General features: G+C 35.8%; 1 protein-coding gene across 3 annotated transcripts in view; it reads left to right on the plus strand.

Moving 5' to 3' along the window:
• Positions 1-9,631: 9,631 nt before the first annotated feature.
• LOC106069564 (uncharacterized) overlaps positions 9,632-15,684 on the plus strand; it is a 47,276-nt gene continuing 41,223 nt past the window's right edge. For all 3 annotated transcript variants that reach the window (XM_056036951.1, XM_056036952.1, XM_056036953.1), the window contains exon 1: positions 9,632-10,859. In XM_056036951.1, coding sequence (XP_055892926.1) covers positions 10,465-10,859 — 395 coding nt within the window. In that variant the 5' untranslated portion in view covers positions 9,632-10,464. The remainder of the gene's footprint in view (positions 10,860-15,684) is intronic.

Below are 15,684 nucleotides of genomic sequence, written 5' to 3' on the forward strand. Positions count from 1 at the left end.
TTCATAATTAATCCCAGGTCTCACTTTATCCCTAAATATAGATGTGGTATGACTTTAATAATGTCCGTAATGGAGAAACGTCTGCGGAATGCATAATTAGCTCGAGCAGACGTGAAATAGAACCCATTAGTATCTAGCATTACTGGCTTTTTATAGAGGATTAATATAAGAGAGAGAGAGAGAGCAACAGAGAAAGAGCGAGATTACCTGAGACAGAGAGAGACACAGAGAGACACAGAGAGAGAGAGAGAGACAGAAAGAGAGAGACAGAGAGAAAAAAGAGAGAAAGAATGAGAGAGATACAGTGGGAGAGAGAAAAACAGAGGGCGGGAAAGAAAAAGATAAAGAAAGAGAGAGACAAAGAGAGAGAGAGAGAGACAGACAGATAGAGAAAAGAGAGAGAGAGAGAGAGAAAGAGGCCTTATATAAGGAAACCAATCTCCTATAATATTTAATGTGCTTGTTAGCTTGCAAGCTGTACAACTAGCCCACTCAGTAAGCCGCCTAGACAGTAATATATGCAACACTTTTAAGAAAGCCAGATAAAAAAGAAAAGCTTTCTTTTTGTCCTATAGCAAAGAACATTTAAAAAAGAGTTATGTTACATTAATACTGGTAGGCGGCCCTATGGGTCAGTTGTACTTACTTACACATAACAATAACAAAAAAATCTCCATCACTTACAACAGTGGTAGCTTATTTAACAATAACAGACCATTACTGTAATTACGGAACTTTGTTGCAGAAAAAGTTAAATATTTTTTAAAAAGTACTTAAATAAAAGTACATAGGAAAAGCACTGAACAATCATTGCCTTATACATATATGCAAAGTTTATCTTCGCTTTTTCTTATATAAAGCAAAATTAATTAATAATAATTAACACTAATTTATTGAGTAATTTATTGGCGGCCCCCGAAAGGGGAAAAGACGCTATTAGTTTTGTGCGAAATGTCTGTCCGTCTGTCCGTCTGTCCCGTTTAGATCTCGTAAACTAGAAAAGATATTGAAAATCGGACAGCACAATATTTTAGACCATTCAAAGTTCTGATGCAACGGCTACTTTTTTTTTCAGAAAGCGAAAAATCTAATTTTTAAAATCAGTTATGCAAGCAGTTTTTTTTATGAGAAAAAGCTAATTAGTATGCATTACAAGTTAGACCTAATTTAAAAAGAATAGTAATCTTGTAAACTTCATTTTTGTGAACATTGTTTTGTTGCGGAATTTTTATTTTTTTATTTTTTTTTTAGGATTCGAATAAGATATTGAGCCTTTTCAAAACAATTAGATCAATTATAAGACATCAGTTAGGCCAGGGGATGCGCGGTGGCTGAGCGGTAAAGCGCTTGGCTTCCGAACCGGGGATCCCGGGTTCGAATCCTGGTGAAGACTGGGATTTTCAACTTTGGAATCTTTGGGCGCCTCTTAGTCCACTCAGCTCTAATGGGTACCTGACATAAGTTGGGGAAGAGTAACGGCGGTTGGTCGTTGTGCTGGCTACATAACACCCTCGTTAACAGAAGCCACAAAACAGATGAACTTTACATCATCTGCCCTATAGACCACAAGGTCTGAAAGGGGAACTAGTTAGGCCAGGTTCACATCTAGCTTTACATTCACTTTCAGCTATCCTTTGATCTGCGGGACCGTTGGGGCACTACACAAGATCTGTTAACCTTCTTTCTCCATTCTTATCTCTCAATTGTCTTTGATATAATTTCATTCGGATGTTCTTTCTGAAAATATTGAAGCCTGCCTGGGTTAACCACTTCGGTGGCCGATTTTGAGTTTGTGTTTCCACACAAACTGTCTTTTGTAACCTTGTTTATATTGATTTATGTTTTGTCTTCGACTTATGAATCTTTGTGTGCAGTTTCTGTTTGATCTGAGAATGGGAAGTGTAAGAAAAACACGTATGAGAGAATGCACGTAGACTGTCTTAGATTGTGTTAGACTGTCTTAGATGGTCTTAGACTGTCTTAGACTGTCTTAGACTGTCTTAGACTGTCTTAGACTGACTGTCTTAGACTGTCTTAGACTGTCTTAGACTGTCTTAGACTGACTGTCTTAGACTGACTGTCTTAGACTGTCTTAGACTGTCTTAGACTGACTGTCTTAGACTGTCTTAGACTGTCTTAGATTATCTTAGATTGTCTTAGACTGTCTTAGATTGTCTTAGACTGTCTTAGACTGTCTTAGATTGTCTTAGACTGTCTTAGATTGTGTTAGACTGTCTTAGATTGTCTTAGATATAGTTGACATAAGCTTTGTCAAAATGATGTTCGATGTCCATGTTTTGTTTTTCACTTTTTTTTTTGGTTAGGTTGTACAAATGCATATCATCTATACAACTAATGAATAATATCATAATTATTTTTTTTTTATTTGTTCTAAAAAAAATGTTTTGTACGTATGTGCACAAAACATACATACCTAATTTTAGAACCAAAAAGGCTAGCTTTTTGTTCAGACTATTTATGTCTTTGCATGGATCAAAGTTTTTCAAACACAATGAAGAAGATAACAACATGGACTCACGACGGTGGATGATATGTAAAAGTAATGAGATATATCATTGTCTAACACGAACTGCTTTTTTCGTCACGTTTCTAAAATAGTTTATATGCATGTGCATAATATAAGCATGATTAATTCAAAAACAAAAATATACACTTTTGGAGCACCATAAATAGCCCGAGTACCTCACCTCCCACGTACCAATAGTTCCTACTTCCTGAATTACAAATATTTATAGATCTCGACCTTTGACCTTTGGACCAACCAGTTTAACGACTTCACAATCCTCGTGGTAATAGCTGATGTAAACTAACAGCTGGACCTTACGAACATCGACCATAACTGTGATCTTTGAGAGATTAGATAAATCAGTTAGCTGCTTTAATTTTATCTGACGATTATGGTTACAGTGTGCACTCTAGTCTTTGAGGACAATCTCTAAATAACTAAAATTTTCAAAACTGCAGACACCAAAGGAAAAAAAAAGTGTGCTAACCAGAAACTAGCAATGCCAATCTTAAACAAGGTTACAAAGACAGTTTGTGTGGAAACACAAACTCAAAATCGGTCCCCGAAGTGGTCCACCTAGAGTCTTCACCAGGATTCGAACACGGGACTTCCAGTTCTTATCTTATCTTATCTTATCTTATATAATACAGACGTTACTTCAAAAAAGAAGATGATTACGTCTTACGCGTCATGCATTTAGTCATGCATATTAACCAATGACTTAAATTCTGCCAAGTCACTGGTTTTCCTGGCTAGCTCAGGCAACCCATTCCATGCTCTAATAGCACTAGGGAAGAAGGAGTATTTGTACAAATTTGTCCTAGCATATGGGACGAGGAATGTGCCTTTATCTTTGTGTCTTTCAGAGTATTTTATTAAACTTTGTTTTTGTATTTGAAGATTATGGTTCAGTGTTTTATGTATGATTGCTACTTTACTTTTGAGCTTTCTGTCCTGAAGGCTTTCTAAATTTAGTGATTTTACTAAAGGTGTTACTCTAGTCAAATGTGAATATTCGTTTGTTATGAATCGCACTGCTCTATTTTGTGTCTGTTCTAGTTTCTTAATGTTTTCTTGAGTTGAGGGGTCCCAAACAGAGGATGCATATTCTATTATTGGCCTAACCAAGGTTAAATAACATTTTAGTTTTATGTTCTTATTTGATTTATAGAAATTTATTTTAATAAATCCTAATGCTTTGTTTGATTTTTTTGTAGTTTCATCAATATGTGGATTCCATGACAGTTTTTCATTTATTATAACACCTAGGTATTTTGCGTTTTTAGTCTGTGTTACTGGTTTGCCATGAATAAGATAAGTGGAATTAATTTGTTTTAGTTTTTTTGTTACTCTTAACAACTGACATTTTTCTGGGTGGAAAGACATGCTCCAATTTGATTCCCATTTCTGTAATTCATCTAATTCTCTTTGTAAAATATCTGTGTCTTGTGTTGTTTTTATTGTTCTATATATTATGCAATCGTCTGCAAATAATCTGACTTTTGTTCCTGAAGTAATACAATTTGGTAAATCATTTATGTAAATTAAAAATAGTAGTGGACCCAAGACTGTTCCTTGAGGTACACCTGAGTTTACTCTTATCGGTGTTGATTTAGAGCCATTTATTATTACAGTTTGTTCTCTCCCTATCAGAAAGTCTTTAATCCACTGATGCAGTGGACCATTAATGCCGAAATATTTTAATTTTTTAAGCAAACTATGGTGGTGAACTTTGTCAAAAGCCTTAGAAAAATCTAGTAAGATAGCATCTATTTGTTCACTATTATCTAAACCTTTTGAGAAATCATCAATTAGTCCTATTAGTTGTGTTTCACATGATCTATATTTCCTAAAGCCATGTTGGTATGGTGTGAGGACATTATGTTTGTCTAAGTGGTTTATGATGTTGCTACATATTACGTGTTCTAGGATTTTACATGTGATGCTGGTAAGTGATACTGGTCTGTAGTTTCCTGGGTCAGATTTTTCTCCTTTTTTAAATAGGGGGGTGACATTAGCTTCTTTCCAGTCCTTTGGTACTCTGCCCTGGTTAAGTGAAGCCAGAAGCTTTATTTGGTTTGGTGTTGGCTAATAGTTTTTGAATTCCATTTTCTTGTACTACTATATCTTCTATGTTGTCTACTTGGTTCAAATTCAGTAATATGTCTTTGTCTCCTGGGGCTGAGAATGCTGATGCAAAGTATTTGTTTAGGATGTTTGCTTTAGTTTCATTATCATTATGTATTATGTTATGTTCATCTTTTAATGGCGCTACGCCTGTTGTTTCCATTTTCTTAGACTTAATGTATGACCATAGGTTTTTGTTGTTATCTTTAGATATTACATTGTTTATGTATTCACTCTGCAGCTGTCTGCTTACTTTTTGGGTTAAGTGTTTAATTTTTTTATACTTTTTGTAAACTCTTTCTGCATTAGTTTCTTTAAATTTTCTATATAGGTTTTCCTTCTGTTTACAAAGCTTCTTTAGTCTATTATTAAACCAGCATTTATTTATTTTGTTTGATATGTATATAGTTGGTATATGATTTTCTATAATGCTTTTAAGATGGTTTTTAATGAAATTCCAGAGGTCATAGACTGGTTGGTTAATGTCTTTTTCTAATAAGAATGTTTGTTGAAAGTTTAATGCAGCTTGGTGTAGTTGTGTTAGGTTACATTTATTCCAGAGTAATATTTTTCTTTTGGGTTTTGTATTGGCTACTGCTTTTATCTGACTGTGTATTTTTATGATCTCATGGTCTGATAGACCAGGGATAATATCATAATCAACTACTAATCCAGGTCTGTTGGTTAAGAAGAGATCTAATGTGTTGTTTAATCTAGTTGGCTTTTTAATGATTTGATCTAAACTTAGGTTGTGTAAAGTTTCTATGAAAAGCTCATTTATGTCCTTAAGGTTTTGGTGTTTATCTATGGTCAGTGTTTTCCAATTTATATCGGGTAGGTTGAAATCACCCATAATCCAAAAAACTGCATTTTTATTTGTCTCTTTAAGTGTAGTAATCTGATTACATAGTTCCTGCATGTATTCTAAACTAGAATTTGGTGGTCTGTAAATGCTGCCTATTATTAGGGATGTTGAGGTGGTATTAATTTTACAAAATGTTGATTCTATATTTTTTGAGTTAGGTAAGGTAATTTCTTCTGCTATAAGAGTGTTTTTTATTGCTAAAAGAACTCCTCCATGATTATCAGCCCTATCTTTTCTAAAAATTTCATAATTACTATTGAAAATTTCTGCATTATAAATTTCAGGATGTAGCCAAGTTTCTGTGCCTGCAATTATGTCTGGTTTTTCACATTCTAATAAAATTTCTAAGTCTGCTGTTCCAAGTGCTTTACCCCTCAACTACAGCATATCCATATATTCATTTAGCGTACACCTATATTTTAAAAAATAATAATTATTAACTATATCAATACATTCAAAATTAATAACATGTTACATGTAATAAAGAGAAACTAAAAAGATTTATTCTTCTTACAAAATTAGATAAATTGACAACACGAAAAAATAAATTCTTGGCCTTTAGCACTCTAGGTAGTGAGCTAGCTACAGAGTACAGATGTATACAAATTACTAGTCAAGCAAGACTCTCCCTTCGCAAATAAAAATTAATATCTCCATTGTCATTTGTCATCCAAACTAGACACAGATCTAGCTAGGTCTAGACTCTAGACCTAGTTTTAGATCTAAATTTAGATTCAAGATCTAAGTCTATGTCTAGAACTGCATCCATGTCTAGATCTAGAAATAGATCTAAGTCTAGATCACACAAAACTGATGGCGTCTTCTCCCCTTTCGGGGGCCGCTCAAAATCAAATGTCGTGGTAGTGCATTGAAGAAATATGTAGACGATTTTGACATTAAAATTTAAAGAATATTTATTTTTGTTGAGGTCAAAACGGATTACTGGTGTACTAGCCAGTGTTAAAGACTGTATTTGGGTTATGACATTACTTTCTTTAAATATAATTGACATTAATATAATAATATCTAAACCAAAATATAAAAATAGAACCACAAAATTACTGCCATATCCCTCAATAATGCAAGGTTTAACTCCTCTTTTCTAATGAAAAAAAATTAATTATCACTTATTGATTAACATATTAGTTAATTTTTCAATTGTGGTCAATAGTTGTCAAACTGAATTTCCATTTCATTGAACCAATAAAAATGATCTTAACAATCTTATGTTATCTTATTCACGTATGAATAATTGTGCCAAATTTTAACTCTATCCATGAATGGAAAGTGGGAGAAAAAACGTATCAGATAACCAGACAGACAGAGTGAGTTAATATAAGCTTTGTACCAGACAGACAGACGGAGTGAGTTAATATAAGCTTTGTACCAAACAGACAGACGGAGTGAGTTAATATAAGCTTTGTACCAAACCGACAGACGGAGTGAGTTAATATAAGCTTTGTACCAGACAGACGGAGTGAGTTAATATACGCTTTGTACCAAACAGACGGAGTGAGTTAATATAAGCTTTGTACCAGACAGACGGAGTGAGTTAATATAAGCTTTGTACCAAACAGACGGACGGAGTGAGTTAATATAAGCTTTGTATCAAACAGACGGAGTGAGTTAATATAAGCTTTGTACCAGACAGACAGACGGAGTGAGTTAATATAAGCTTTGTACCAAACAGACGGATGGAGTGAGTTAATATAAGCTTTGTACCAAACAGACAGACGGAGTGAGTTAATATAAGCTTTGTACCAGACAGACGGAATGAGTCAATATAAGCTTTGTAACAAAAAAAATATATGTTTCAAAATTGCTCTTCGGGTTGTCACTCCATGACACAGGTTTGTCTGACAAGATGCACCTATTATTATTATTATTAACAAGCAAAATGAAAAAAAAAGTACTGAAAAACAAAACACACAAAAAAAAAACACAACAACAAAGCTTTTATTAAGTGTAGTTGTATCAATTAGTTTGGATCAGTCATGTCATTAAATTTTATAATAGATCTAAACGAACAACAATAAATCTGTGCGATTAGAAACATTTGTACCATTTTTTTTTCGCGGTAATTCCTAGCTTTAAGCTTTCTCAATACGCTTTGAACCTATCACTGGTCTGGACCAGTTGAAAAGGGGTAGAAAAAGGTAGAGGTAAGAAAGAAGGGTTATCTGGGTGATCGCTTTTTAAATATAATTATTTAAAAAATAAAATGAGCGATTAAAAGTCGAACTCCTCATCAGCCGCTTCAAGCCAGTACGTTACCACTGTGCCATGGAGCTGGTTATGGAAATGTTTTGTATTTACACATTTTTATTCTACAAAAAATAAAGGGGAGTAATTCAACTTATACCATCTTAGTCTAGTAAATTTTCTTTCACTTGTTCGAGATACCAAACAAAATAATTAATTACTAATAGTTAATAAACTAATTAGTTAATTTTTTAAACTGATTCCTGTGTTGGCATGTAAAAGAAAATATTGTGCAAAATTTCAGCTTGATCCGAGATTGGGTGTGTGAGAAATAACGTGTAGAAACATTTTACCAGACAGACAGACAGACAGACAGAGTGGGTCGATATAGGTTATGTTCCCCCTTTCAGACATTGCACATAGGGCTGAAGATGTAAAGGTCATCTGTTTCTTTGACCAACGATGGTGTCATGTAGCCAGCACAACAACCATTTGCCTTTACTTTTCTCCAACTAATGTCCAATGGGTATTAGAGCTGAATGGACTCGGAGGCCCTAAAATTTCCTGAAATTATAAATGCCAGTTTTCACTAGGATTCGAACCCGGAACCCCTGTTCATAAGCCAAGCGCGTTATTACTTAGTCACCGCGCCTCCAATCCATAGGCATCAGTAATTTACATATTACTAATTATTACAGACACATAGACAGTGACGTAACTAGGGATTTTGGTGCCCGAGGTGGCTTTAGGGGCCTCATCATTTTGACATTCAACATCATGACATGAGATAATGGTGTAATATTGAATGTAAAAACACATTTGGGACATTCATTTTGGGGGATCCCTCAGTGGGGGCCCACGTGGATTTTTTTAATTTTGGACCCCTCCTCCCCTCACCCTAGCTACGCCACTGTACATAGAATGGACGATGAATGTTCCTGATGATCTCCTTGCCATGCTGGACAACGCCGTGATGATTGGATTGACAAGGAACGCATTGGGAATGTCTCAGCTTCTTTCACCCGTAACACCACGTCATGGCTGTTACTGTAGGTCACATTCATGACCTATCACTTTAGTGTCCTTGACCTTGTTTTCTCTCCGAAGTTTTTTCTTCTTTTTCATTTCTTACGTTTCTTCTTTAGTTTCATTATCGATCCAAAAATTTCTCCATATCGCTTTACATTTTTTTTTCTTTCTTTCTGTATTTTACCGATGAATGGGTTTGTCTTTCGAAAATAAATCGGATTAAAAAAAAAGTTTAAACAAATTACTATAATTAACTTAATTGATATAAGTCCTCGCCATGTTTACTAAGCGTAGCACTGAAGGAAAACCTCCAAGCAAATACAAACAAGTGGATTTAGATCACGGTTGTCGAACATTTTTCGGCCTTGGGGGTCCTTCTAAATTCACGGCCTTGTTTGTCGTGGTCCGTTCCAAGTTCATTAGAACTCAGGCCTCTACGACTGAGGCCCCTAATACTGAGGCCTTTGCGACTTCCTTATACACTATGGACAGAAGTTTCGAGAGGCCAGAGAGCACCGCGTCACGAGCCGAATAAGGCCCGCGGGAGTAATTTTGGCACCATTGAGTCACATCCACCATACACATAGCCTGGGCGTAATGGACTTTTCAATTAGTAACTAGGGGTCAATCGGACTGACTATTTCAAATGAGATAGAGCTCGTCTGAGAAAAAAAAAAAGAAGCTTGAGGGGAAATGTCTCCTTAATACTGGTTTTGTTGTTGTTTTTTTTAACTAAAGTTTAAGAGATCTGTTTTTAGCTATCGGTTTGAATGACCTGGACTTGTATACACTATAAAGTAAGGAGTTGGCCATTGGATGCTATTTATAATGTGGTTGGACCTACGATCATTCATTTGTATAGTCTCCCCTCTCCCCCCCCCCCCACACGCACACACCGGTTTCTCTCCTTAGATATGACTTTTTGTTTTGTTATCTGCTCCAATTTTTCCTGACACCAAAGTTTGATTTTTTTATGATCCCCATTTGAATTACAACGTAGACGTTGGCTCACTCCAATTATATCTGTCCAAACGAACACAAACATTGTTTGTTAAAATCTGTATACATCAGAAATTACCTGTCCTTCAAGACGGTAAGTTATAATTACTCTGGCAAGTTAAGTTCTAGTTTGAACAAGTTTCTATTTTGGATGACCAATCGATCTGTTTCCACACAGGCCCCGCGAACATAGCGACGGAGCAACTTAACACCAACGGTGATATTTCAAAAGAGAGAATGCAATATTCATTCCGCCACCACGTGACGAGGTTTTTCTCTCTCAATGCCAAGAGAGATGTGAATATTTTCTTTCACGCGCAAGTGTTTTTATTTCAGAGATGTATCAAATATTTAGTAGAGCCACTTTTGTCTAACAAACAGCAGAAATGTGTAGGGGAGAGAACAACGACTTAGGGGCTGGAGAGATCGAATTACTTTGGTTCTTACTTTATGTAATAGGATAGTGTTATTTTGAGCAGAATTAGCTCAAGACCTGTTCAGTGTTGTGTACATACGCTGGCGTTTACATAGGATTGACACCGTTTAGGATTTTTTGTTTCTTAATATTTAGTGTCTATGTGTTTGTTTCGTTTAAACTGCTATATAAGGTAAACTGATTTATTTCAATATTGTAAGTTATATATTTGGTGTGGAATGTGAATTATAATGAAAGATAAAGTATCTATTGTTTCTCGTTGTTCGATTTGCGTTTACCATGCCTATAGAAATCAAAGCGAAGGGAATTCTGATCAGGCACGTTGTAAAGATGTCTGCGCTACGCACTGCTGGCACCAGGTCACGGCTCTCTTGCTTCCTCTACATCTTGCTAATCGTCTTCAGAACTCCAACAGACGCACAGCAAATCTCCCTGCATTCTGAAGGCGCCAGCTTCCCAGACTCGGTGTATCAAAAGTGGAGCGAGTCTTACAGAACGTATCGAAGCCCCAAGAAAGACGTCGTACTGAGTTACAAGGCTACCTCAAGCAGCCTGGGCCTCAATCTTATCGTCAATGCGCCACAGAAGGCTAATTTTGTGGGCTCCGACAATCCACTCAGCGGCAAGTTTGCAGATAAGGATTTAGATTTACTGATATTTCCTACAGTTGCAGGGTAAGTTTTTTTTTCATCTTTTTTTTTTGTCGTCAGTAGTCTCTTGATTCGAAATTAAATAACTTGCATATTACATAGGAGACAATCCTTGAATTAATAGTTCTTTTTTTTTTCGAAATCATGCCCATTTTAATTCAAATTGTTGAAAGTTTATATATATATAGTAGTCCCCCAAAGTTGTTTCGTTTGTTTGGTCCTGAAAAATTTATTGAACTCATTTTTCTAGGCCCATCCATTATTGTTTCTTACTTTAAATTTAAATTTGAAGCATACATACTCTACGTATATAACATTATGTTTTAAGATCCAGTATATGTTCTTTAAACAACTAACTCCATCAAAGTAGTAAAAGAAGAGAAGACAATAGGAAGCAAGGTTACAAATACAGTTTGGGTGGAAACACAAACTCTAAATCGGTCCCCGAAGTGGTCCACCTAGAGTCTTCACCAGGATTCGAACGCTTCCGGTTCCAAGTGCTTTACACCTTAGCCACAGCATATCCATATATTCATTTAGAGTACACTTATATTTTTAAAAAAATAATTGTTAACCTTATCCATACATTCAAAATTAATAACATGTTACATGTAATAAAGAGAAACTAAAAAAGATTTATTCTTCTAACAAGATTTAATAAATTGGCAACACGAAAAAAAATTCTTGACCTACCTTAAGCTACAATCGTTTACAAATGACTTAATATCTCCATTGTCATTTGTCATACAAACTAGACACAGATCTAACTAGGTCTAGACCTGGTTTTAGATCTAAATTTAGATTCAAGATCTAGTCACTAATCAGATCCAGTTCGGTGACAGGAATGATATTAAGTATCTCGTGAAATAAGGACAGCGAGGATCAGACATAAAATAGATCAAGAATGAAATAGGATCTTGATCTGATAACTCCCTAGTCATCTACAGTGGAACATGTTGTTTACATTTAGTGTTTGCCCTTTCAACAATCAAGCCCGGACACACACACACACACAAAATTTATATTGGGCATTAATTATTGAACTCATTTCGTACAAAGAGGCAGTGATTTTTTGTGACGGTACGCACCTGTACGGCGTACCGTCACCTTTTTCAAAGTGGGGACAAATTATGACTTTTCTTGTATTTTAACGTTTATTATTAGCTTATTAGTCGTTAAAAGGTAAGCAATCCATCCCTGAGTACCGGCACCTATTTTTTTATTTTTTTTTTTACAAAAAAAAAGCACTGCAAAGAGGTATAGGGTGTAGTGCTGGGGCTTAAAAATCTTTGGCTGCCTCACAGAGAGATCACAAGATCGAATACTTTTGTAAAGCTGTATTTTTTTTTTAAATTTGGGGTTTGAATAAGTCTTTGAGTTCATGCGGTCGTATTTGTTGATTGTGTGTGCCCTGTCTTAATTTTATAAACAAATGTCAATAAGATAGAAGGCCTCTAGCCTACGCTGGGTATTTTTTTAAAGTGAGAACTCTTGCAACGGCTAAGGAATACACCTTTCAGTCCAAAAAGAAACCTACTGTCCAAGACGGAAGAATGCGGTAAAAACAAACAAACAAATTAGCCAGCGGCATTCGGTAAGGGTCTTCGTAGCCACGACCCTCTTTAAATCTTAGGATTCGAATACAAGCCCCACTCTACAGATTTGAATATGTCATCAGATCTATTGATTTCTTCATGTTTTTTTTTTAATCTCCATTTCTCTTTCTTTTTTTTTTTTATTCGCTATCTTTACATAAAAAATCTCATCAAACTAGGTCAAAGGAAGCTTCTCTCTACGGCATGCATAAATAGTCGCTCTGTCTGAAAGGATTCCAAGCAGAAATAAATTCGCTACACCTGTTGTTTTTTTTTCCTCGGAGGTTTATTTCCGAAGGCAGTCGGGACAGAAGCGAGGTTGAAGGCCAAGCACACCAAGGAGACCCTTTCATTTACACCTCAATACAATATCAGCAGAGCGGGGTCCGCCATACAAGCAGCCTCTTAGGGAACGGTTTGTGGATTATAACAAAACTGTTGAGGCTCTCTTCAAATATCCCCTCCCAGTTCGCGAATTTTGTTCCTTTTGGCACTTCAACGGCGGTTCCATTTTTCTTCTCTCTTGGTCTATTCGTTTTCCTCTAACGAACGTTTTCACGCAGTCGCCACGCTGAGGCTGAGAAACGTTACCAACATGACGTCAAACTAGAGTTACGTTTCCTGACTCTCTAAAATCTAAATGAAGTCAAACTAGCGGTAATAATCCATAAATCTCTCATTTTGTTATTCGTCACTTGTGTCATCCATTAAAATTGTTTTTATTTCCCGTACAGATCGATAGTTGCATTATAAATAAATAGTGTCCCTATGTGTGAACAATATTTAGCACAATCTAGTGTTGATTTTATTCTTTGTTTTTGTGTGCAGTTCGTGGTACTCAGTACTTTGAATATTTTAACAGTAAAGTTTTAAAATGCGATATTAACTTCAATTACGACTTCTTAAATATAGATCTATGTTAGTAGCACAAACCAACTTTACTCAATAACAACAACAAAAAAATTAATGACCGCTAGTCCGTTGAAACCATTCCTACAACATTTGTATCTCCACCGACTGTTTGGTAAGACCCAACGCATACGTCATGTTGATATTAAGTATCTCGTTAAATATGGACAGTGAGGATCAGACGTAAAATACATCAATATTGGATGAAATGGAAACTATTTCTTGATCTGATAACTACCACTTTGTATTTTGTATCGGAACTCGAGAACCTGAGAGGTTGAATTTCATAGTTTTTATAGTAGACTTTTAAAATATTTTTTTTGGTTATTCAATACACTTAAAGCTGATTTTAAAAGATGTTTCAAAGTATAATAACAAAAAATATTATAACAATACACTGCAGTCCGACCCGAGGATTAAGTTACATTAGAATTAGAAAGATCTAAAAGAATACTGTTGTAACTCTAAGGTAGGCAACTCAATGCATTTCAACATGAAATAAATACGTGTGTTTATTCACTAGGACAAACACAAAACATTCTTCAGCTTCCTCAGAGTCTTGCAACTAACTATACCAGCTGCTTAACCCGAATGTGGACTAACGACAGCCTTCCCCGCTTTGCTCCAGGTCCCTTCTACAACCTTCAGGCAGCACAAAATATGGCTTCTTATTTTCCAAACATTCAGACTCTTGACAGTCCCCGATGCACTGTTATTCTCTCTCTTCTAGTGTCTTCCTGTTTACGTTCAACAGTGCGCTAGTGCGCACCACAAGCACTGGTGCAAGGCAGGGTTACAATAATACTTTATAAAAATAAAAAAAAAACAGACAAAAGTTACCTTAAACGACTTAGAGAGCGGTTGATAACTAATGAAGGTTAGATTAGAAAAACAACATGGACCTTTTCCTGAATATTAATTTATTAAAGTCTTTAACGAGTTTAACCTTCGTGCGGAAATTCCCGAAGACAGTCTGTTCAAGATACAGATTTTTAATTGTGTCTCTGGCTTAGTGTTTTTACCATGATAAGACAACTCTATCGATTTCTTCATCTTTTTTTCTCTCTCTCCTCATCTCTGGTTATCTTCCTAAACTGTTTATCATAATCTATTTACTTTTGTTAACTCCCTTCCCGCCTTTTAAAATTGTCTTCCCGTTATCTGTTTATTTCCCTCTCACTTTTCATCCCTCCCCCCTCCCTCCGTGTCACTTAGCCCGAAGTTTCGTAACTTACGACTGTGCTGTGTACACTCAACGATCACTAATACGGAAGCACGTGATAGCAAGGAATCATGGGATATCCAATGTCAACACGCGTTTGAATTATTCATTAGTTTATTGTTTTTTAGTTTTCAGAACATCGGCCATACAGCTGTACATCTTTTGAACTATATTTAGAAGAACTTGGGTCAGAGTTCACATGAGGTCGGATGTGCTAATAGAATATTGAAAGATATTGATGATAAAGATAAGGTCTTGTCTTCGCAGATTGAAGATAGTTGCAGGTTTTTTTCCCGTGACCCAGCCGTGACCTACATACTTTGCCACTAACTGAAAGATACACATTGAGCATTTTCAATATTCCTTTCAAAGAACTGTTGGTAAGCGTCCCTTTTAGATGTTCGTTTTTATAAGTTTCGGACGCTCCACACTAAAATGGAGATTATTACGTCTTATTCCAAACGTCCTGAATGGCAGGATTTAAAATGGGGAACATAGAACATTCTAAAAAGCATACCACAAGATAATAATAATAATAATGGCAATATCTTCGATTCCGAAGATTAAGAATGAGTTGCGGCTTGCAGATTTTTTCCGCATCTCGTGACGTTGTCCTCAGGCCATCTTTTTTTAAGATCGTCTTCTGCGCTTGTCTTCAACATGTGCTTTCTCTTGGGTCTCAAATGTGTGTCCCGCAGCCTTTGAAAGTGCTCTCCAACTGTCTCAGAGGCCGTCTGCTGCCAGCTACCTACCTCTATGCCAGTGAGGGCGAAATGGCGCCTGATTTGATCTTTATAGCGCTTACCAGATTACCAGGCAGCCATTATAAACATTCAGCAAATTAAAGTAATTGCGTCTATACAGCTATTACCAATAGATATCAATGACTATGTGAGTGTCAATGGCTATGTAAGTGACAATGACTATGTAAGTGTCAATGACTATATAAGTGTCAATGATTATGTAAATGTCAATGACTCTGTAAGTGTCAATGACTATGTACGTGTCAATGACTATGTAAGTGTCAAATACTATGTACGTGTCAATGACTATGTAAGAGTCAATGACTATGTAAGTGCCAATAACTATGTACGTGTCAATGACTATTTAAGTGCCAATGACT

This window comes from Biomphalaria glabrata, chromosome 7 (assembly GCF_947242115.1).
Source record: "Biomphalaria glabrata chromosome 7, xgBioGlab47.1, whole genome shotgun sequence".
Lineage (NCBI taxonomy): Eukaryota > Metazoa > Mollusca > Gastropoda > Planorbidae > Biomphalaria > Biomphalaria glabrata.